General features: G+C 43.4%; 1 protein-coding gene across 6 annotated transcripts in view; it reads right to left on the bottom strand.

Annotated features, from left to right (window-relative positions):
* Positions 1-25,550, bottom strand: part of BIN1 (bridging integrator 1) — an 84,399-nt gene that overhangs the window by 34,375 nt on the left and 24,474 nt on the right. For all 6 annotated transcript variants that reach the window (XR_006170318.1, XM_042827150.1, XM_042827144.1 and 3 more), the window contains exons 2-6: positions 13,701-13,781; positions 7,559-7,613; positions 6,693-6,787; positions 4,737-4,832; positions 980-1,087 (exon numbers count right to left, since the gene is read on the bottom strand). Coding sequence is in view for 5 of the 6 variants with exons in the window: in XM_042827150.1 (XP_042683084.1) it covers positions 980-1,087; positions 4,737-4,832; positions 6,693-6,787; positions 7,559-7,613; positions 13,701-13,781 (435 nt within the window). In the remaining variant the exon portion in view is untranslated. The remainder of the gene's footprint in view (positions 1-979; positions 1,088-4,736; positions 4,833-6,692; positions 6,788-7,558; positions 7,614-13,700; positions 13,782-25,550) is intronic.

Genomic DNA, 25,550 nt, shown 5'->3' with positions numbered 1-25,550 from the left:
TGAGAGAGTGCAGCAATGACAAAGATCAGTGCAGACCACCAGCTACCAATCAGAGTAAATGAATTCCTACCACACTGCCACTGCAGCAAAGATCCCAGAGGCACATACCAAAAACAATACCACGCCCCATGGAAATACCTCTCTTACCCCTGAACACACTGCAGTATGGCTTTCAACAGACAACGTAACTGGCTGGGCCTCATGCCTTGCATACATAACCACGAATCACTTTGCCACACAAATGATGCAATGACACCTGAGCCATCAATCATTCTCCTCTTTGTTTGTCAGGATTAATCACAGTGCATGTGCTAGGAGAGCAGGTGACTGATGACTGGCAGCATAAAAATAAAATACTGTCAGACATTAAACACAAATCTTTAGCCTGGGGAGAGAAGCATCTTTATTCTTTCCATGTTGTAGATATACTATTGCCTCTCACATAGCCCTAATCTTTCCTACCTGAACTGCAAAGCAAAGGGTGCCAACACTTCTCAGCCTGGTTAAAAATACAGGTTAGAGTATCAAAGGACTTCAGAAATGCCACCAACCTCAAGAAACACTCAAACTCTTATAGTCACTCTTGCTTTAATATGGGGAGACAGAACCCTAATAAGCAAACAAGCTGGCAAGTTTTACTGTGGTATTGCAAGGCTTTGTTTCCCCCAGAGGGGCACATGCTATTCCAATAGAGGATACTGGTTCTGCAACACCTGAGAAAACACGTCAGGGCCTTGCTGCGATGCTGACAGATGCCCAACTGGTGATGGTGGGTGTGATCTGAGACACCAGAACGCATCCTGCCTTCTAGGAGAATTGAACAGGTGAGAAGGAAACACCTAGGCAAACCTCACCACAACACCCCTCTGAACAAAGAATACCCAGTGAAGTGGTACATGCTTGCTTTACACCTGCTCATTAAGCAAAAAGCAGACTTCCCAAATGAAAGGAGAGTTGCACATCCTTCTGTTTGCTTTACCTTTGCAATTTTGGTTTCATCCTTCTTCTTTGCAGTTTGCAGGGCTTCAAAGTGGTGTCTGGCACTGTCATAATCCACAAGCTTCCTTCCTCGCTTTGCTATGCGAGACTACAAAAGAAGGAGAAAAAGAGTTATGACAACCCAGCAGCCAAAACCACAATCTTAGGATCCCCCTCTCATCCCCCCAGCTTTCCCTGCTTGTACCTGTTCACCCAGCTTCATGCTCTGCCTGCACGAGGACTTCCACTGGATATCCTACAAAAGCTGCCCTGGAGCCATGTATGGCAACAACCACCCTGGAGGGAGCTGCTCAGGAACATCCAGCCAGGGAAGACAAACAGATCTATACAACAACAGCCCCACCTCTGAATGACATTAATGTTTTCAGAGCTGTAGTTCAGGTGCTGCTTAAGTGCTAAAAGATGCCTGCAACCTGCAGGTACCTGTCTCTTCATTTTCAGGGCCAAGAGGGCTGCTGCCACTCTCTAACTAACCAGTCCATAGCCCCAGCTCATGCAGAAGCTCAAAAGATGGTTCAACACAAGAAGGCATCTCTGCTGCCAGCACAGCAAAAGCATTCTTCCACATGCTCAGGATATGCCTACGACAGCATTTCAGACCCTGCGACAGGAGATCCAGACAGAAGTATGGATCAGCTGATGTGACCACGGTCATGACCAGTGGTCCACTGTAACTAGCTATTGAGCAAGAGAAGTGCCAAGGGACTCAGGCCCATTAGGCTGCTCTGCTATAAACTATCCACCGCCCTTTCCCCCTGTGCTCCCCTACAAACAACCCAGATGATATAAGTCAGAGCACAGGGCTTCCCAGCCCAGCTGTAGCACAGAGAGCTAAATGCCCTGTCAGTGATCAGCAAGCTGAAGACTAACTGAAGAGCTTGAATGAAGAGGACACAAAGGAGCCAGGAAGGTTTCAAATTAATCATACAACTCGGGGAAACTGAAATTGCAAGATGAGGAATCAGCATCAAGGATTTACTTGCAAAGCAAAATCTTCCCCACAGCCCTTGGCAGGGAGATATGGTCTCTTCTCCCCAGACTCCTGCAGATAAACTGCAAAACCACACTCAGGGTTGATCTCTTTGCCAGACCAGCTGGGACCAGTTTGCACGTCTCCCACACATGCTCCTCTAAGCTTTCAGTGAACACTGCTGCAGCACTGCGTGAGTCACAGAAATCTGCAGGATCTCAGCCACACGCAAACCCAGACAATGTCAAAGCACTCAGCTTGCTCCAAGAATGGAATCACGAAGAAGCTGATCCAGTCCTCAGCCACAGCCAGCAAAAGACACCTTCCCATGGCGGCAGCCTGCACTCCTCTTGAGAAATATTGCCAGCTGGGCACCGAGATGGGCTGTAGGAGGGGGCTTCCAGCACCGGTGTCTCCAAGATGCAAGTTAATGCATCTTCCACACGGTCCAGATTAAACACACGACCAAGTGGGAGATCTATGGGAATGAATGCCTTCCTTTGGTCAGAATGGCATACATGTAAGTGCTGCAAGGAATCAGTATCCAGCAAGTCCTTCTGGAGTACTCACTGATTGTGCAACTGCCTGTGATGGCAGTAACAGGACTTAGCCCAGTTCTGGATGCCTGTAAGGTTTTGTGTATGACTATAGGACAGCTGTAGCTACTCACCACCAATGACAGAAGCTGAACTTGATGTTTTTATTTCTTACAATATATCCATCTTAATTTGAACCTCAATTTTAAAAATATTTTTTTCTTGCTGATATTTGTTTTCAAACCTGGTAGAAACAGTGCACCAGTTTTAGTGTAAGACAGACATTTTCCAATCCCACAGCTAGTCAGAAAACAGGTTATGGTTCATATTCTCCGGGCTCACTGCAGAGACCTGCACTGTCATTACGTGTTCCACAATCACAATCAAAAACTCACTCAGAAACACTAAATAACAGACTATACAAAAGTCCTACTTCAGAAAGCTAGAGATATTGACCTGCACAGAAAGGATCCTGAATTTTTTTGCTCCCATTCTTCAAGTTACAAAAGGCAGAGACTGTTTTGTTTCCCCCCAGCAAACATTAAAAATGTTTTCCTTACTAAAGGAATAGTATGTTTTCACATTTCTGCTGTAGATCCTGTAGGAAACCTAAAAAATTCGAGGGAATTTTTCCAGCCCCATCAGAACAGCAGAAGAAGATTCGGAACACGTTAGAATTTAACAAACAACACATGCATGATCTAGCAACACACATTTGTTACTGGGCCATTAACAAAAAACAGGCCTTCACTTAACTAAATTAAAATCATTTTCTCTCCATCATCTTTCTTCATCACGCTAACACCAGAATTCCAGGAAAAGCAAAAGAGAAAAAAAAAAAAGCTTTTTGTGTCAAACAAAACAAAACTATTACCACAGCAACTGAAGTATTTCATTAATTATACATGACTACTTTTTCTTTCCTGCATGCCACCCTTAAGAACTTTAACTTCTGATATTCTAGAGCATCACCTGAAGATTGTGATATCAGTAAGAGCTATCTCTCGACCCATTCCAAAGTCAGAAAGGATCAGTGAGTGTTCATTGGCTCATCCCTTGAGTTTTGGTGGAATTTGGGTGGTCCAAGTTTCACACTCCTTTTAAAATCACACTGTACAACCTCAGGATTATGAAATCCCAAAGATGCTAAGCATGGAAGAAACATGACACTGCTGTTACTAACCAGTGCACAGTCACTAGGGCTGATAAAATGCAATTTAGTCAGAAGCAGGGCAGAAGTCTGAACCTACAGAGAGCCCACTAAAGAAGCAGCAGCACACAGGTCTCTGCGCTGCTAAGATACATATGGGAATCACACTACAGGGTATGATCAGCACTACAGCCTTTAGCAGCTGGAAAGCAATAGCCCTTCCCCACCTCACATTTCCAGGAACAGAAGAGGTTGCAAAAATGAAACAAAAACAAGGAGCCCCAGGAGGCAATGACATTGCTGTCAAGGGCTCATTTTACAAGCCTATGTCCTGCCTCCCTTCGATACAGCACGATCCTCCTGAAGCAACAAATACTGACAAACTCTTTAAGAACCATGTGGTGGGAAAAGGGTTGTTTTCATTGGAAAGAAGCCAAGCTGATACTTCCATGTGGTGATATCATTACTAGTGCTTCCATATGGTGAAGACATTTCCTGCATAACCTTCCCAAAACAAATGGAGAGATGACTACAGGGGAAGGGGAATTTACAGGACACCATTCAAACCTAGGTTGATCTCCCACCAAAAGACCTATATTCAGCATTCCTCCTTCTCTGCAAAGAGCTGATTATATGCACAGCAGGACTTCAGGGAACACAAAGAAATCTGTCCTTCACGCTGGCCTCTATCTATAAAGTATATTTGCCACTAACTGTTTCCTCAATGTTTTGTACTTACAGGGAAATTAAAAAATAACAAAGGACTGAAAAAACTGAGAGCTTGTTGAGTTGCTCCTGACACCACTCTCCTACACTGTGATACAATCAATTTTTTTTACAAGTTCTCATTATACATTTAAGGGGGTTTTTTTCAGCATCTTTCCCCCCGATTCTTCATTCAAGCCTAATGGAGAAAATAGTACTTTCATACGACCCAGAGCTGCAAAGACTTTGGCTGCTCTAATAGGAACTTTTGCAACAGTACACATACCTTTTTAAAAAACACGGGGATGCAAAGAACTAATGCTTATGAGATTTCATCTGCAATGACTCTAGATCAAAGACTTAAAGAGAATCTTACTTTGATATCTGGGAATTGGCCAAGGTATGTATCCATGGTCAGAAGAGCCTGATCCACCAGTTTCTGATGGAAATCTGTCCAGAGGAGATCATTGTTCTGAAAAACAAAAGCAATGAGTTAACTATTCAGAGCACAGAGCTTTGCATTCTGCAAGTGCTACAGTTAGTAATTTCAGACCCCAGAGCTCTTAAGAAACAGTCATTTCTTTGGAAAAACAAAGAAGCAGAAAAGTAAGATGAAAAGTGAGGTCATGGCAGAAATGTAGAAACAGAAAAGGCAGCTTGATGCTGCTAATTCAGGGAGCCACTTGGAGGATACAGCATCCTTCAGAAACCTTCCTTTTAGGGTTTGCCTTTTCCCCAGCAGTGCTAGCCCAAAACTAGCCCAAATCCATATAGCAGAAGGGAAGATGAAGGTCAGGGCTCCGTTCATATCCTCCTCCCAAGTCACTTTCCTCCAGCAGCAACAAAATTGGGACACCTGACACCACTGCACTGTTTTCTCCTTCACTGTATTGCGGCTCTGGAATATAATAAGCAGCAGAATGCTATCACAGCGCTCTTCAGCCCTCACCACCTGCCTCCACAGCCTCCTGGAGGTTCTTTTCAAAGCTAGCTCTCTAAGCCACACATACATTATCCTTTATTTTTCTTAGCCAAGCTAATTTCCCATCAACAACCAGGATTAAGTGGAAATTACTTCTACTTCCTGTTTTTCCATTTGGCCAAATGGTTTTGGCAAAACTACTCAGAAAAATTGCCCATGTTATGGAGAAATTTTTGGGTGTTATTTTTCTGGTCAGGAATAGTACTTTTCTTCCAGTTCTCTTTTCCCGAAGGAGAGAAGCCAAGACAGACATTAAATGGGAAGATGGAGGCTGAAAATATTACTGCCTACTCTCAGAGGAGTTGCAGTTAGGTCTCAGGATTCTTGCTCCCTTTAGCCCCTCTGGCTCGAGTTTTCAGAAAGGACAGTCCTCTAGGAGGCACCATGGTAGCTCAAGAAGAAACGAGGCCAATAGAGAATGTGAAGCCAAACCAGCTGAATTACATCTCCATTTACTGCAATAACACCTCATAATATAAAGTTTCTGTATTAATGAAAGAATTGACCTGGAAACATCCTGGTTTTGCTTAATTCTATCTGCTTTAAAGACAGTATTTCCTGGGTAAGATGGAAATATTATTTCAAGAGAGAATTCTGCAGGGAAAATACAGGGAAGGGAACAGTCTTTGTCTTGCTTTCCTCCCTGTGCCTTCCTTGCTGCCACAAACAGCTGCAGCCTCATGGCAGAGCCGAACTGCCACAGCTGCTGTTCAGTTAAACAGCTGAACAAGACAGCAGAGCATGTCTGTCTCCAGCTGGACCACTGCATGTAAATGCCAAGGAAGATCCAAGCTGTCAAATGATGCGTTGTGCCCCACACTCCACAGAAAACACCTGGGCAAATTTGGACAGGCATCACCTCACCAAACGATGAGGAGAAGAGCAGGCTGCGGGGACACATGGCCCAGTCAAACAAAGTGGCAAGTAAAATACAGTAGCTGGTGGTAGTGCTATGAGTGGGAGGTTGATCGCAGCTACACAACAGCTGCTCTGATCATGCTTTGGGAATCGATTTATATTCCCATTCCTCTTGCAGAGAGAATGAAAAACATGCCCAGTTACTTAATTACAGATTCTCTTTTGGCTTATTCTGCCCCTTTTTAGCCATTGCTGAGAGAACAAAGTTGTTTGTATGCATAAGTACAGGGCTCTTCATAGTGTTCAGGAGTCTGGGAAACAAATACAGGCCACATCCCCTCAGCCATCCCTTCTTCCCAACACCTTGTCTCTTTGATTCCTACTACAAAGATGCACATCTGAAGGAATTCAGTTCACTAATGCAGTTTCCAAAGCTTATCTCCTTTCCTCATCTCCAAGCCTAGTGAGTCTACATCCTCCGTTGAGTCTTACCTCTGCTATTTTATTTGTGTCATCTCTCCCAGGCCAGTCCGGCTCATAAACTTCCTGCAAACACTCTGTCAGCTTCTTGGAGGCTTCATGCATAGCTAGGAAAGAAGAGATAACTGCCTCAGAAACAAGGAAACAGTTAATCCCTTATCCCTTAATGAAATTCAATGCAAGAAGCTTTGAATAAGCTTCAACAAATGCTAAGATGGGACTTGCTGAATGTCTGCCCCTTAATAACACAAAAATGGAAGTAATCACAGGAAAAAAAGGAACTAAGAATGCAGTCACATTTACTATTGTGTGTTCATTTTCCCCAGGCAGAAGATATGAGAATCTATATGCTAAGAGAGCACCACCAGCTCAGCATTAAAGCACAATCCCATCCTGTCTGAGAAACTCTTGAAGCGACCCCCAACCAGACAAGGATGACCTCTTCTGCATTTGTCTGTACAGTTCAAGTCCTCACTCAGGACCATGAAAACACTATCATGCATTTCAGTAACTACACACACTGTGAGCACCCACACAGCACTGCCTCCAGAGCACCATTTCGGAGCTGGGTAGACCTGACTACCATTTGCAAGCCATTGGTTTTGGGAAACACTATGTTCAGACCAAGCATTAGGAAAAATGTCTTTACCATGAGGGCAGTCAAACACTCAAACAGGCTTTTTTAGAGGGAGAAGGTTGATGACTCCTGCCTGCCAGTGTTCAATAGGCAATGCTGTTCTTAATATGCTTTAGCTTTTGGTTAGCTCTGGAAAGGTCAGGACTGATTGGCCTTTGAAGGTCTCTTCCAAATGAATGCTCTTTCTATTCTAAAACCCATGCCTGAGGATAAGAAACACCTCTGCATATGCTGATCTTACCTTTTACAGAAGACAAGTAAGTTCGAAGATCCTTCTGCAGCCTCGTGCCTTCAGACTGTGAATAGCAGGAGAAGACCATCAGTTATTTTCCCATTTAAAGAGTAGGAGGGAGGAATCGAGCATTTCTAAGGAAAGAAAATTCACCCTGCAGATGAGCCAAACATCAGCCCTGAACCAGCCTGAACAAACATTAACAAGACAACCACGCAATCCTCTGATCTTCTTGGTAGGTCCACAACTGGTAACTTGCATGCATGTTCGGCCAACAACGCCACCAGATTATTGATGAACTTTGTGTCAGTGAAGCTGTGAACTGCTTTTGAAGCTTTAATGTTTCAATACAATAGTCCAAAAAACAATAGTTAGTTTGTAAGAAAAAGGTTAGTAGTTCTGTGCAACAAATCTAACTGAAAGGAGTCTGCAGGTTATAGGAGACACATTTGTCTGGTACTGCTTTGGGAGAAGTTTAGTTCACCACTTTCCTGTAACACTCTAATTAAAAACCCCTGTGCAAAGAGAGCACAAGGGGTCTCTGACCTGACCAAATATCCTACTTAAACTGCAGGGCTTGCAAATAAAGAAATAATTTTCTTCTTCAGCTCTACTGTCTTAGTGGCCTGCCAACAGCAGACCTTGCATACTGGGAAACAAAAGATTAAAACCAGACACTAGTCTGAGTTTTGCTTGCTTGAGCTTTCAGACAACACAGATAAGTGCTGCAGAAGAACTCAGATTAGAAAGAATTTTTTACAGCAAAGTTAGGCAGACATGCATACACGTACACTTTCCTCAATACAATCACTCTTCCATTTTGAGCACAGTCAGATCCATGTCCCCACGACCATTCCTCATTTTCCTTCCCAGTTTGTACCTTGAGGGGGCCTCCAGTACAACGAATATTGACAGCTGAAGACAACTCCAGAGATGAAGAGCTCACAGAACTTCTCTGACAGCTGCCTCAGAGCTAATAACTTCACAAGCAGATGTTTCCTATCAGCTCTCCCTACAACAGAGCCACCTCTTCACTCAACTGAGTTCCTGCCCAGATCCTTTGTGCTTTTGGTGCAGCTGTGCTTTCTAAGCAGAAGCTAAATCTGTCCAGCTGTTGAAATGGTATTGCTAGTATAGCATTGTGAAGAAATCCATCTGCTTCCAAACAATGTTTCTGATTTGATTTCCTTGCCTCAAAAGTTCTGGATGAATTCACATTTATTATTTTTCTACTTTGCCATCAGCAAAGAAAATGAGGGACAGCAAAAAGCTGTCTACCTTCATAAAAGACAGTTGGACCTTAGTTGGCAAGAAAAGCATAGGGAAGTGACCCAAAGAGCATACAAGAATAAAGGAAGAGCGGCCATAACAGCTGCTAAAGTCCTAAGGGTGTCTTACAACATAAAGCAAGTAAACAGAGCTCTTTGCTAGCTTAAGGTAAATGTGCAAAGCTGGGCAGATGAAACCTTGTAGTGGTGCAATCAGAAAGTGTCAGAGGGGAGATGCCACAGTAATCAAAGAGCACACAGAGAGGACCACCAGTAGCTCCATCAATTATGCCCACGGCAAGAAAGCAGCACTAGAATTCATGGACTAGAATTAGCAAATGTCAGTTCAGAAGGGGAAATGGTACAAAAGAAATGAGTATGTAAATTCTCTCAGTTCTATATATTTTTATAATGCAGCTGTATCATTTTTAAGAGTCACTAAATTTGAACACAGTTTTGAGGTTTTAAAAAGCCGTAAGGCAGGGAAGGTCATCAGTGAAGGTATTGAAGAACACAAGGTATAAGTGCTTGCAGAGGGAAGTTACAGAGGTATAGTTGAACTTGAAGATGCTCAGGAAAGAAACACCGTTGCAGTCATTTTAAAATGTAGAATGTAAAGATATTAGAAATAAATAGTATACATATTTCACAATAAAAAAATCCACAAAAGGAAAGAAAAACTAGGACCAAAATGGAAGGTCAGTGCCAATTCTAGCTGACCAACATATTAATTTCTCATCCTTTCACCGATGACATAAAATCTTAGCACCAGAATAACAGCACTGGCTTTTGATGTGGAAGTGAGCACAGTGAGTTATTCTAATCAAACACAAAAGAAATGTGCACTGTGAAAAGCCTGATGTGCTGCAACACATAGGTGTAGCCATGTGTGAGCAGATACTGCCATGCTAGCAACCAGTGTAATTCAATCCTGTAAACCTGTAACACAACCAGGTAAAATACAAGGGCAGTATATGCAGGAAGATGCTTATTTTAAAAAAGAAATGCTATGCTGGGAACACTGGAGAGTTCTCTCTTCAAAGACCTAATGAATCACCTATTACTTATAACTGTGAGAAAAACCACAACAGCATTTTTAGGAGTTCTTCACAATTTTTTGTTTTATTGAAGGAGTGTGTGTGTGTGTGTGTGTGTGTGTGTGTGTGTGTGTGCTTTCATTCACCATACCTTTCACTCAGCACTATTTAAGGATGCAATTTTCAGTAGAGCTGTTTCTTATTAGTAGTCAGCTTTCCTAAAGCATTTCCCCTCCCAGCTTCAAAAGAAAAAATGTCATAATTCTCTTCCTAGGATTGAGTTGGGGACATTTCTGTATGTTTTTCCAATGTGTCTTTAGATAGATAGATAGATAGATAGCCACAGCCCTTATCACAGGGCTGAAGAAGAGAACATCCCAGGTTTTCCAGCTCTGAGTCTAAACTTGACAACTGCACAGTAATTAGCAATTGTGAGCACTGTACCAGACATCTTGTAACCATGGAATACAGTACTGCCATTCTCTGCAACAAGCCTTGCACTCCATTTGCAAGGCCTCAGAAGAGAGGCATCAATCCTAATCTGTCCAAACTTTTCTCGACCAGCCAGTAGCTCTGTTTTGCATGGCTTAGCAGTAACAGCAACTTCCCTAATTGAGTTGGTAGCTAGTGCTACTTTGTGTTCCTTCTAGTTACTTTTGTTGGTACAGCATCATTGGGTTTTGTTTAGTTTTTGTTTTACAAACATGGGAATAACAAGCAGTTATTTTATGTAGAATGGGTTATGAGTCTCATAATGAGATTCATGAGAGGAATACAAGTCTCATAGGATAGCAGAGGACTTGAGAAATAGAGACATGGAAGGTAGCTTAAAAACACATTGGAAAAAATACAAAAACGACCCCAGCTGGATCCTAGAAAGAGAATGATGACATCATCGAGATGAGCATCATACTGCTGGCAGTGCTGGATACTGGCAACTCACCCTAAGACCCCGCTACTGCCAGAACAAACACTGACCTCAGGACACAGAGGAGCAGTGAGAAGGAAAGCACAATGCTAGGAAGTGGTGTGTATGTAACAGTTGTAACTGCATTCTTATTCTTTCCTTTTCAGTAACAGTTAGACATGGACTAAATAACAATTTCAATTTTACAAACAGTACTTCTTGGGTTTACCTACGTGTATGGCACCCTCTCTGCCCATAAGGAAGCTTTTAGGTGCGACACAGCCAAACTCACAGCACAAGAGCAAAAATTAAACCTGCAACCCCACAGGGACACTCAGAGCTGCACAGCCTGCCCTGCTGAGGCTGAGCCAGGCAGAGATATGGATGCACAGCACACCAGCAGCAGCTTGTCTCTCAGGCAATTGGTGTGAAATGCTGAATTTCCACAGGACTGGCAACTCCTGAACGGTATCAAAACTCAGCAGCTCTGCCAGACAGAAACATGAGACAGTGCCAGGTGTAAGGGCTGCCACCAGCCTCCTGCTCGCTCACTCCTGAGAGTATTTCAGATGCAGGCAAAGACAAGCCAATTCTTGGCACGTCTCAATCATTGCATTTTTGCCTCAGGTGTCTTGCTGCCAGGTCCCCAAGGACCATTCTATGTGTGCTGCTGCCTGGGAACAAGTGATGTTGGGACAGAGAAGGCCTTACAATGAACAAGCTGGGAGGTTTATTGCCAAAGAGAATCCATTGTGAGGGCCAATTGTAGGCCCTGAAGCCCAGAAGCACGGCTATGTTCAGCTCATTTGTCACGTAGCAATCCAATGTGCCTGAGCTAAAAAGCTCTCGCTACTCAGAGCTCAGAGTGATATCTGTTACCAACTTGAATGGAGAATGATCTGGAAAATGCAGTGCCTTCCCTTCTCTCCACTCATCCACAATCTGGAAGGACTATAAGATGCCTTATAAAATGAGTAAACTATTTTTAGACCTGCTCACCATTCACTTACAGTCACCACCAGAGAATGCACGCCAGCATGACCCGGCACAGTCTTTAGAATCAGAGGAGCCTCTAACCAACTGAGCAAACAAGGCTACTGCCATAAGGCTATTTTTCAAAGTCCCTTCCTGTTTCAAAAACTTTCTGGTTGCAACCCAGCGAGTTCCACAGAACAGCTATTCTGTTACAGGTCTGCAGTGAAAGATCATCTTTCCTCCAGACTTAATGCTTCCGACTAGAGCACATTCTGTATGGAAAGGACACTGAGATCTCACGCACAGCCATACCACACCACATGCATGTAGTATATACATTCAAAACAAAAGTAAGGTTGTATATACACACATACAGTTAAAGGATTTTTCCCCTTTCTTATCAGCATAACACCTCTTCAATCTCAGATGACAATCCAGATAACTCACTATTATGATCTGCACTGTGAAATAGGTATTGCTTTCATTTATGTTACCGACAGGAAAACCACATGTCAAAACAAAACCAACAGACAACATGCAGAAAATGCCCAGCAGCCTCCGGATCCTCCAATAAATTGTTTGGACTGTCCTTGCAAAATGGGAAAACAAACTGAGCTGTAAGGAGTGTAGAGGCAGTAGCTCTTCGTTACGCTTCTCAATGCACCATTGGACTGATGGCTTTGGAAACTGAAAATCCATACCAAACAGATTTGAATCTAAGTTTTTCAGCTTTCCTTAAAAAAAAGATTCCCTAATTGCTGACAGTCTCAATAATGATAGGGAACAGTCACATCTGGTAATGTTATGTCCCCAGAAAGTAGCCAAACCGTATTCCTCTGTGTACTAGAGAATTCCAAGGGTAGACATGCTGCAGAGATATTACATGTAATTCTGAAGTAACAGCAACTATCTCTGCCAAGAAAATGATCATAAGTCTCCAGGAATCTGTAGTGAGCCCTGGTTAAATAGAAGTCCAAGTCAGAGTGAAAGATTTTCATTATATTCAGCTGTGGATAATCCCATCTCAGACAATTTTGGGACACAGATCCACATCTGCTGAGTCTAAACAGATACAATGCAGCTGCCACTAACAGCTCCAGAAAAAAGCCCCAACTATGCCAGGGCACAAAGGGTTTAAAGACCTTCTCCAGCACCACCTGCAGTTTGGGGTGGCACACGCTTCCTGCTGTGAGCCAAGAGCAGCACTTTTCCTAGCATCAAGCCCACCAAGTTACAGTCAGCCTTGTAAACTCCCTGGGGCAATTGATGTAACCTTCCCTCATCTGGGTGCCTGAACATTACAGATACAACACACACCCAGGTCAAGAAGTAATCCTACTCCTGTCCATGGGAGGAGGGATTGCTACACTACTGAAATATTTGTGTGCTAGAATGTAAGTCAGAAGCAGAAACATGAAAGACTGAGGATTCAAGCCTGACTCAGTGATTGTGCAAAGATGGAGAGAAAGTTGCATATAGATCTTATCCATAGAAGGACATTTCTTTTTCTCCATTTGCTCTGTTCATCTCTCTTCCACCTTTTGTTGCACTTCAGGAACTTAATTTACTCTTGTTCCATTTTGTTTTTTCAATTCTAATCTGTTTCCCCTCCTACCCATCTTTCAGAAAAAAAATAATGTTTCTCCCTTACCTCTGCGTCCAGCCCAGCAAACCAATTACACTGTGAAGTAGCTGTTAACTGAAGGAATTGTTCTGGCTGAAGTATTTTTTTTCCCCTAAACTTTGGTCCAAAATATGCATTACTTTTCAGCATATACTCACTCCACGATAGGGGATTTGGAAGAGAGTGTGATTTCTCATGAGTGGACCATTAAGAATTATGGGTCACTTCAATATGACTATGGCATCATTTAATGTAACATGCTCTAACTGCCTATTGCAGCAGATAATTAAAAACTAACGCTGAAACCCAGGGTGAAATTACATATCTCTAATTATTTTACCAGCTGCTTGTTGAAGTTCTGCACACACTGTTCAAACTGCTCATCTTTTGTTTCGTCTGCTTTCCCAAGCTTCTGAAGGACCTGTAGAAAGAGAGGGAAAAGATTAGAGACTTAGAACACAGAACACAGATAGAACAAACCAGACAAACAGAAGCCACTGCAAGTTCTTGCTCATGAAGCTGTAAAGAAGGAAGGTTAAAAAAGTCTTCCTTATTCTTGTACTAACTTAGAAGTTCTGCAGTATTTCTTCAAATAGTCACAGTTTGAAAAAGGATTTATAGATGACTCAGGATGAACTCTGACCTCTAATACTTTCCTCTACAGAAGAGCATGACTGAGGTTTGCTCTTCATGGGTCTAATGCACCTCCTGGACCAACATGAGACAAACCACATCCCTAACATGCCTTCATTTCTGTGGTTTCGCTCTTTTTGGTTTAACACAAGACTGGTCTAGACAGGGTGGGTTTTTGCTCTTGGAACAGCTGGACTGTGCTGCCCTAAAACACAGAAAGCTATGTAGAGATGTCCTAGGAAAAAGACAATGGATGGAGTAGTGAAAGTCTCATATTCTTCCCCCCTTTTCTCACAGTGCACATGCTTGCCAGGAGCTGGCTGTTGAGAATATTTGGGGCCATGACACCATGAGCCTATGTGACACTATCACATTTGAGAGTGTCAGCAGCCAGCCCTTTTCCTCTCACCACAGCTCAGCTCCACACAGCCTGCAAAAAACTCCTTATCAGAGTACTTCCCTTATCACACTTCACTTCTAATGAACTCTGTGCAGTTAAGTGGGTCACACTGGTGCCACGAACAAAGTACTTCACTTTCTGGGCAGGTCCCAGGCAAACTGCAGCTGTAGAGGAGGGCAGCAGTATTTGCTGTGCCTTAAGTAACTCCAGCAGCAGGGAGACAAGGATACAAACTACAGCTGGTTAAGCTTGATTACAATATCCTTGTTAATCAAAAATAAAGCCTTGTCTTGTAGTGCCAATAAAAAACACAGAAAAATCTACTCAGTCCTCAATCACATGAGATTCCATAGAGCAAGAGGTGTGCAATAAAGAGGGAATGTTGAGGGAATGCTTGGACAAGAAAGGGAGTGCTGGCTGCTAAGAGCGTGACTTCCAGAAAGGCAAAAATCACTGGAAAGCAGAAGTATCCTGCTCTGCTGAACACAACCGACCTTTATCCATAGATCTCAACCATTATGTTCAGAGGACTGAAGCAAGAACCTGCTTCAGCTTTTCTGTCATCAGTCCCTTCAGGGAGGCCACCTGAATCAGCTTCCTCCAACCCCTTATACTACACATGGATCTTTTCAGAGAACGTAAAGAGGATTATGCTCCTCCAGGGCAAGGATTAGACTTCCATTTTCAGTTCCCAAAATGGCACTGTGAAGGTCCACACAACAGGATGCAACATTCACCTACTGGCCTGCTCTCATCTTACTGCACAGGCAGGGAGGAAGGCATTTGTGTTAAGTCTGTGAGGCTAATCTCAATTCCCCACTCCTACATAAACACACATATTCCCCAGCTTAGCCATGACTGCAGTAACTGACTCTAGAGCTGGGCACAGGTAATTAGTACGGTCATTCAGCTTATAAATCCCTTTATTTAGTCTGGGATTGAATGTCCAGGAAGGAATCACTGTTTTCCATTTTTTTTCCTGCTCAGCAGCCCCTCCTCAGCTCCAGGATTATTTGAGATATTCATGTGTAACCAAAGGTGAGAGGGAGACTCCATATATATATAACCACAGCTTGTGACTGAAAACCTTCTGAGTTAACTCAGGTGACAGCAGCAAGCATTGCAGCTATAAATGCTTAATGGGCTTCTAAGCATTCTTGCTATGCAGACAGCACAATTATTCCCACCTTCCTCCAAACCCTTGGTACACACAAGTTTGCTGGAGACCAGAAGAAAAGCTGTACTGTTTGGACAGGCAGAGTCCTGTACATCAGCTACTGGTACCTCCTTTGCTCACCTGCATCAGTGAAGGTGGGTATATGCCATGGGAACGCTGCTCCTGCTCAGGCTACATGCTTCTTTGCCATTCTAACAACTAGGAGAAGGATTCAATATGGATTCGCATTCCAGAAGCAGTATGGTGAACCTCTTCTAAGAACACTGCTCAAAGGCTTCAAGCTCAGCTGTACTTCCTTATGCTACCAGATCTAGTAGGGCAAGGATTGCCCAACAAATGTGTGACTTTCTAATTTCTAATACATGAAAAGCACCATCACACCAGAAGCGCCATCAGCAATGTTAAGTGCCTAGCAAAAACATAAGCTGCAAAGCCTGAGGAATGAAGTTTCTAATGAGAAGATCAAGAAAATTGCTGTGAATATAAAGCAGCTTTGTATGAGGCAATACATCTGTCTGGCTAATCAGGAGACAAGATGCTTTCAGGCCTGGAGGGAAGGAGACTTTAACTTGAAGGAATCTGGAATATGTCACTGAGGGTCAAAGGTTTACAACAGCCTCAGTGCACCCATACCCACAGACTATTCTTTGAGATGGCCTGCCTTCCCGCTTCCCATACGTGTAAGGAGCTCATCTGCTGCCAGGGGAACAAGCACATCAGTCTGGGATCATCCAACCAGCTGGGAAGATCAGGCTCTGCACATGTTCTACAAAACAACCAGGATTAGAAGGGGCCCAGCTCTCAATTTTCCTCCATTGCTACACAGAGGCTTGCACCCCATATCTGCAAGCCCTGTACAAAAGTCTCAGCTATGCAGTCTGCTGGTCCTTTTATTACATGCTATGGCACAACCCACACAGATGTCAAATCCAAACGCAATTTGAGCAGTATAAAATGATGGCTCCACAAGGCTGGCCCTCAAACCTACTCCCAGCTCTTCCAAGAGAGTAGAGCAGGCAAACTATAACAACAGATTCCCCCAGAGCCCCTACACCAAGCAGATGGTCCTGGGTGTGCTGCTAACTGAAGGCATGCTTTTTCTCTCTGCTAATAACCTGTGAGCTCACAGGACAACTCCCGTCCCCAGGCTGGTACATGCCGTCATAGGTCAGGCTATTCCGAGTGAGCCACGGCTGCTCCCTCCCTTCCCCTGTGACGGTCTCTAATCCCCCAGCTTGTTGCAAAGCCAGATGAAGTTCGGATGGAAACTTCAGGCTCTTTGATAGCTATTAATGGAGCAGATTTACCAGGGTAGGAGTCAGAGCCCCACTGTGGCTCCCAAATCTCGGGGCAGATCAGAGATGGTGTGATCTGACAGCTGCTGTCTGGAGGCAAACCACACTAGGCAGCAGCATAGACGTGGCATTTAAAAGATTAAGCAGCAACCATGGCTGGGCTCCTTGGTCTGCCCTTGACCTGAAAAGTCCCAATCCTGCATAAGGAAAGTAGCCATTTCAGGAAGGTGCAAAGTTAGGTGAAAGAGGGAATACTTTCTACAAATGAGGTGGTTTAAAAAAGTACATTGTGGGATGGGTTTGAGAGGAGGTCCCCAGCCTCACTGCGGACTCTAACCTTTGCTGTCCCAAAAATTCACAGTGACAAGATGAGGACGTCATCCCAGCCAACGTCTTTGGCCTCAGGCACCCAGTATATATTTGAACACAGTTTCCTGTGTTACTCAGAAAACACGCCCCTTCTGACCATTCACTCGATCTGCAAGTGCCTGGCATTTCTCATAAGCTAGGACTACAGGTGCCTGATCAACTACCACAACCTCTTCAAACAGAGCCAAAATTCCATTCCGTCTCCATTTTCTCTGCACTTCGATAAAAGCAACAAGGACCATGGGATTCAGATTGTAACTGAAGCTTTAAATTAAAAGCACCCAAGGATCCAGGGAGGTGAGATTAAGAGATAATAACACAACACATTCCTTTCCTATCAGGAATATATCTGTAATCCTGCTGTTGTGGTAAAGCTAACTGCAGTCAGTTTTGAATTGATACGGTCCAGGAAGAGAGATATGACAGAACTGACAAAGAAGCCTGAATTCTTCTATATAAAAGATCTGACATTCTGCGAAGAAAAGGTATGGAATAGCCTTGAAAAACAGCACGTTTTATAGCAAGATGTACAGTTTGCTTAAGGAAATCTGAGCTGCAGGTTATTCTCAGCAGGAAGAACGTAAGATTCATGACTTGACTGAGCTTTACTTAAGCAACCCAGTTTTGACAGATTTGAAAGGAAGCATCTCATCGGCTGCAATTCAACCACTTTTTCCAGGAGCACAGGAACAAGCACTCCCAAGAAGCAAATGGCCACACTCCATACATTGGTTCCCAGGCTCCTTTTTGAGCATAGGGCACACGGAATAGAGATCAGTTCCATGAATCAACTTTTCAATGCAGATCAGCAATCACCAATAAATCCAATCTGTGAATCCTTAATTGAGCTAAGTTTCCCCCTGAAACACCAGAATTTAGGGTAGTGCAGCCCTGACAAAGAACCATGTTGCTAAGCCCACAGCCAGGGGAGCTGAACCCTGCCAGACAACACCTTACTCCATGCAGCATCAAAGAAGCTGCCATCACATCTTACACATACAGGCCCTCTGCTCCTAACTTCTTTCATCTCCTGACCTCTCCTCCCTCACAAATGCCTCTGACTTCTGCTGCATCTATCAACCCCAGTGCAATGCCTTCAATTATGAATAGGGTAAAGATCCAGAAAACAGTAACTAATTCTGAGTTGCAACAAATTGCACCAGTGGGAGTGGGTTTACTAACAACAGAACAAACCTTTCATCTCCATTCTCAGCCCTTTCTTCCGTGGAGGATACTAAAATGGGTTTGGAAGAAAGCAGTCAAAAAGGAAAGCACAAAGCCACGTAACATAAAGTACAAAGGAAATTTCAGGTGCTGTTGAAGCCTCATTTCCCCTCTGCCCCAGTGAGTGCCACTGAGCGACTTGCTCAGCCAAGCAGGTTAGCGCACAGAAAAGAACTTGGGTTTTGTGCTCAGGGAGAGAACCAGCAGGTAGGCCCAGCAGGGCAAGATCTCCTCTCCCAGTCCAGTACAATCAAGTCTCTCTGGAACAAATGGACAAAGGAAGCCAGCATGGACAGGAAGACACTCCCAGTGCCTTAGCACTACATTTTAAATTGAGGAAGTTATTCCTGGGGGCTAGTCAATCAACAAGACCCTGAGATCACTGGACAATGGGAACTGGCAGTTTCACACTTAGCATGAACAGAACACCTCTTGTGTGCTTCTATATGCTGGCAAAGTTTAACAGATCCTGCAAAGGCAGGACGTGGGGAAATCAAGGTTCAATACAGCGTTTTGTTAGAGACTTCCTGTGTGGCCTTGGAAATCCACATCGTGTCACATCCATCCAGTTGGAAAGGGGAATGTTTGTTCAGCATGTCAGAGTGACTGAATTTATCCCTGGCATCCTGAGCTGGCAAATGGGAAACAGAAACAGAGGTGAGACAACCAGGATTTTGAGTGCTCAGCTCAAGTTATCCTGTTTATGATTTCACAGGTGTCCACCTCACTGAAGTCTGTGAGAGTTTGCATTTATTTGCCGTACTCTAAAACTGAGTCTAACTAGAAAAAAAAACATCTAAAAACATTTTGGTCACACTGGATGTCCTGAGCCTTCAACACTACCAATATAAAAATATGGTGACAGTGAGGAATTTAAAGCGTTACCACAGACTGAATAGAAATCCATCACTAATGACAGACCTCTCCGAAAAAATTAGGAAGTTAGATGACCATCTGAGGTGTGATTTGAGCAGGACTGATCCCACTCTGCATAGAAGAAGGATTTTCTAAGACCCTACCAGAGCTAGAGTTCCTGAATCTTGAAGATGACAGCAAACAAAAGGTTCATCACTCGGTCTCTGAACGAATACTCTCCAAAAACACATCACTTCTTCCATATCGCTGCAACATACAGATAAGCATGACTAGATAACAGCAAATACAGCTAGTCACAGAAACACACGGCTTTGCCGCCACCTCCCCTAAATGGCACTATATTGCAAAATACCCACAGCAAGGGTCATACTGCATTCCTTCGAGGCTCACCTCAAATACCTCTCTCTGACAGCTGCTGAGGAGCACTCTCACCATTACCTGCACCTCTAGGAAACACCTCTCAAATTTGACATGACTCAGTGTGGTCATATTGGATTGCCTTACAACATCAACTCTCTTTGCTCACTCCACAGTCAATAAGGAGGAAAAACAAAACAAAACACAGATCCACTTTCTCATTCTCGATTACTTCAACTACCCCAGAATGGGCTCAGAAGCCGTTCAAGGCAATCACGTTCACCAGGCTGAAGTTAGCACCTTACAGATATACCCATGTCTCTGATCTCTGTGTGCCAGGTATAAAATACAACGTAGAAAAATGTGCAACAGGTGCAAGACTGTTTCCAATCTTGTAGCTGGAAATGATGGTCATCCTTATGGCTGAGTCATAAGAGAGTAGCGTCTGTAAAAAAAAGGGTACACAAAAGACCTGTTCTAGTTTTGTAGCTTCATGTTGCGCCACCCTGGTCTAAGAATGCCTGCTTTATTTCTGTACTTTCCTTTGAATACTCTGCTGAAGGCTTTTTTTTTTTTTTTTTTTTTTTTTGGTGAAGCATAAAAAGGGGATTGTTTGGCTGCAATAAATTCTTTTTCTGTAGCAGTTGCAATCCTCCATCCAAACTCAGAGGTTTTAACTGAAGAAACCGCAGGGCAACAACCTGCAGTGATAGCCCTTTGAGGATGAGCTATTCCTGACTGCACCATGCACTTCACCCAAGATTTCAAACAAATCAAAATCACTGCGCTCAGTTTCTCCTTGTGGGCTAAGGCAGATAACATCCATCCTAAACTGATGAAAAGAGTCAGCTAGCCGCTGCACAGAACACCTAAGTGTTCAAAAACAAAAGTAGGAAGATGTAGAAACACATTCATCAACACTGGTACAGAGTGGATATTCTGTTTTCTTACAGTAACAGCACCACAAGAGATGATTTATATTTGCATTCTGTGTCCTGTAAAGGTACATCGATTACCTCACAATATTTGTTAAGAAAACTAACTGGAGCAAGCTCCTGACCTCTCCCCTCTTAAAACTCTTCCTCCAGTGATTGGCTCCCTTTGGATTGGAGATGCTTTTTTCAAGTTACAGGCTATAGACCATGGGATTGACATCACTCATAGTGCTCACTGTTCGTATCACTATAAAGTGTCCTAAGACCATAGGCAAACACAATGAAGAGTTAGTCCCAACTCTCAGACAAGTTCAGCCCAAGCCCAGTCAATCCAGATGATGTCAAGCTGCTCCCGCACACACGAGAATTGCTGTTCTGCCATACCAATAGGCAGAGCTCTGTGCACAAAGTAAAGAGCCGTCTTGGATTCTCCTTGCTCACCCTCTGCACAAAGAAAACTGCCAGGATGATTTTCATCACCAAGGTTACCCACTCCTCTCTTCCTATTGCTCTGTCAGCACTTAAAATAACACTTGCTGACCCACTCTCCATCCTGGAATGACCAACATCTCTGAGAATCAGCACAGACAGCCTCTTTGTCACTGTCTGCACCATGTTCCAACCAAGCCCCATTGCTACCTCACTTACAGTAACCAACTCTTTCTGAGGGTGGTACTTTGCTTGCATTTTCCAACCTGTGATCAAATCACTTTTCTAAATTGGGCTTTGACATTTTCCTGCCTTAATGCCACTCACTCCAAAAAAGCCTTGGTTACCAACATCTGCCAATGTCTCCAACTATAGTATATTGTCAACATATTAACTAAAAGAAGAAGGACCACTATCTTCTGAGGACAGCAGAAGCTGAATTTTCCATTTTCAGAGAGATCAAGTATATCAAAGCACAGCACAAAGAAGACAGGATAATTTTCACCAGCTTCATCCTGCTTCCTCTCAGTCAGGAGAGCAATTTCATAAACTCATCTGGGGTACTTTGAAGGCCCTCCTTCATCACTAAAAATAATGACATTCAGCCTTAGTAGCCTTTACACATTACCTATAGGACAGGCAGGAATTCAGTAAGTCCACAGGCTATACTTGGTGCATTGATGTTTTGTCAGCATATATTAGCACTCTGATGAACCCAAGAAAGGTTATGTACACTGTTATGGAAGGCAAAGCCATAAAATTGTTTACTGTACAGAATAATGTCAACATTGACAGTGTTTCAACATAGTTATTTTATCCATCCAGCCTACAGGTTTCATAGAGACAAATTCTCCAAAAGTTTGCAGAACCCAGCAAATCCTCACAATCAAAAAATACGCAGTTATATATCGAAAACAGTAAGTTAAAAAGGCCATTAAGAAGCCTGAAATCTCCTGCCTCCAAATAATTAACAAGTTTACTCTCTCCCTCTCTTTGCATGCAACTATAGGTTACTATTTATGGGAGGCATAACAGCTCATCCGTCTACAGGTCTAAGCACTAGAAATCCATTGTCCATGGTTCAAAACATAACTTCAAAACTTCAAAACATAAACCAAGACATGGTTGCAGCTTGCGTTTTTAGCTGCTACGCACTAGAGAGCCATTTGGGTTGGTTTTCTTTGTAAAGAAATAGGGTGTTTCCAAAATAGCTGCCTGCTGACTGATCTCTGCAATTCTCTTCTCCAGGTGGAGGAGTATTCCTTTGTTGCTTTAATACACTGCCAGAGTGCTCCGAGAGCACGAAGCCAATAGCTTCCACCTTGCCTTTCTCTGACAACATCATGCTTACAGCTGCAGTATCTCTCAATCTACTACAACAGAGCCCATTTTATCCTCCCACCTTTGACCATACAAGTACAGCATATCAACGCTATCTGGCAAGCGTTACACAAGTAGGGAAGAAGGCAATGTTAAACCCATCGGGCTACATGTCCTGCCTCTCATGGACTAGAGCTCCCTGCAACACCTCTGCAGTTTCCTTGCATTACACACTAGAAGCATGCAATCAGTGAAAAACACACAAGAAGACTTCTGAAATTTGCCTTTATTTCAATATATATCCTTTAAAGGAACAGTGCAGCATGTAGCCGGTATCTGGGGGAGATATTTTTGAAGCACAAGGCCATTACTGATGATGACCTCTTCAGTATTCTACATAAGCTGCCAAGACACTTTCAGGAACTTGAACTAACAGTTTCTCCTATACTTCTTACAACGGTTTTCAAGTGCTGGCATGCAGACAGCTCCACAAGCACAGTACTGATACGCACCTAGCACACTATTAATGCCCACATCACTGAGCTACATGTGTAACTTAGCAAGCTTCATTGGTTGATTCTCAGCTTTCCACAGATGAGCAGTGGCACTCTTTCTCCGAGGCATGGAATCAGTTCTGAAACCAAAGGGCACAGGAAATACCAGGTAGTAAATCTGTGCTAATTCCTGCCTCATACAGACTCATTAAGGAGATAAAGATGACATTCAACTGTATGCAATCCGTCAATTTTTGTGGCATCTGCCTTGGCAAAAAGCCTGTAAATAACATGATGTTTTGAGGAAACAGACAAGTTCTATAGGAATTGCTTATATTAGGGAACAGTGTCACTCACAGTACTTTTAAACAGCTACATTTCAAAGAAAAAGTTCAAGAAAAAAAAAAAAAAAACAACTCTGCCTAGAATGACAAGCTCAGATCTTCCCAGTGCTATTGGGAAACTCTACCATGAGCACATTCTTCACCTCAAACAGTAATTAAAAAGTAATAATAATGAAATAATTGCTCCTTTAAGAGTAGGATCTCCAATTTTCTTTTATTAAGTGTTCTAGGAAAACTCCAAAGCATTATTGCAAAGAATGTTAAAATTGGGAACCTTTAGGTCTTCTAGGACACCCTACAGCAACACTCTCTCAGTGGTCAACTCTGAAATGACACTGCCCAGAAGTCAGCATTATTATTGTTTGTTTGTTTTTTTAAGTTGCATGACCAGCCCCTAGATTTTCTAAAGTTTAAGAAGCATAAGTCCATTCTTCCCAACAGTGATTACTGCTAACATAACCACACGAGGCAGGGTTGCTCTATTAGCTAACAGTAAAGTGGATACTGCATTTGATGATTCCTGTAGGGCAATCACACAAACTCTATGCCAGGACCACCCAACCAGCCTGAAACCAAATGCTTCCAACACTGCAAAGGCCAGATCCAGAGTGCTTCACTGTCTTTTGGCAACAGCACAATTAAAAAATGAGGGGCACAAGGACAACTGGTATACTCACATCAGGTATTCTACAAGCTACACGCTGCTTGAGGTCACAGCTGTAGAGAATGGGGCTCTCCCATACCACACTGCCCTGCCTATATCAGGCACACATTTACAGGCAGTGTGAAAGGGGAAGCTGGCTCCATGTTGCCAGTCACGTCTGTGAGCCCAGAGCAGGTGGTGACAACTGAGTTCAGCTGCTCCCTCTCCCCAGCATAGTTCTGGGCAGACTTCTCAGGTGTCATTTTCACGTGTGGCAGAAGATGGAAAGGCCAAACTCATCCAGCTCAGCTCCTTCTCCTTTGATTTTAGAGAACACTCTGACAACATTAATGAGGACAGAAAGAGTGCTGTGCAGCAACAAGTCATGCTTGCACCAGACAACAGGGTTTGCTGTACCTCTATCTGCCAGTCTGGCACATTAACAAGGCAACTCAAAGCCTTATTTTCCATAGAAAAAAGAGGAGCAAAAAATAGAGGGCTTTTTCACACTCTAGCTCAGCATCAAGTCTGCAAAATCCATAAGTAGGGTACAGAATGCAGCAATTCAAGGAAAGACATTTGTATTGCTTGTCCTCCCCTCTCAAACCTTAACATCAACATCTCCCAACCAAGGCGAAACACGAAGTACGCCTACTTATCAGCCCAGTCGCTTCTGTCCTTCACGCACTTTCCAGTTCTCAGATAACCAGATCTGATTTGAGCTCAGCAGCTTTTATTTTTGACAGTGGTCTCAGAGCTCACTTACCAGTTTAGGCTGAGAAGGCTCTCTGCCCAACGCTGGGTGCCGACAGATGATGAATATACGACAGACAAGTGGATGTGGACACTGAATATATTACAGACAAGTGGGCATGAGCTGTCACTCTCAAAGGAGAAGGAAAAGGCACACTGAGGAAACTTTCTACTGTGCTGATAGACTCCCTCCTCTCCACACACCTGCGTACCATGATTGAGAAAATCGAAGACCACTGATGACATTATGAGTGCCACCACATGCTTGGTCTGCTTGCATCACTGTTCACCACATGCAGCCTCAAGGAACGAGGCTTTCTTGTTCCAGATGTTTGATTACAGCGGGATTCTGAGCCTGAGGTTTTGCCTTCAAACCTGCTGCAGCACTGATGCACAGCCATGCTAAAAGGAATGAATCTGGACTATGTGTCTGGCTTAGCAAAGGGCAGGAGGCTTGCAAAGCACATGGGACTGAAAATCCTCAAGTCTCCTGCAGATAAAAGATGCAGCTCACTTGACAGATATCAACCAACAGCATAAAATGCTGCTAGTTCTGCTTACATAAGTGCAGCTTTGCAACTTGAATGGAAGGAGGAAAGGAAGTGTAAAGAGAGAGCAAGAATAGCAAAAAAAAAACCTTCCCAACAAATCTTTCTCCACCCAACACAGGTTGTCAATTGTTTCTGATGAGGAACTCACAAGCTCTCCTTCCCTATGATGGATGGTTGAAAGGGAATAGGAGAAAGAATGTTTTATTTCCTCCAAAGTCTGAAGGAAGGTTCACCAAGAAGCAAAGCTTTTGAAAGAATAATACAGATGCATGTAAAGACACAGTCTCAGCAGTCAGCTCAGATCATACTCTATGTCCAGATGACTTATGGACATACACCCATACTACATGTCTTTATCTGTGCACAGCTGGGGCTAAGGCTACCAGCCAG

Source organism: Centrocercus urophasianus, unplaced genomic scaffold, assembly GCF_019232065.1.
Source record: "Centrocercus urophasianus isolate 14NV4802_14NV808 unplaced genomic scaffold, USGS_Curo_1.0 seq_28, whole genome shotgun sequence".
In the NCBI taxonomy this organism is placed as follows: Eukaryota; Metazoa; Chordata; class Aves; order Galliformes; family Phasianidae; genus Centrocercus; species Centrocercus urophasianus.
This window is presented reverse-complemented; position numbering and strand designations above follow the sequence as displayed.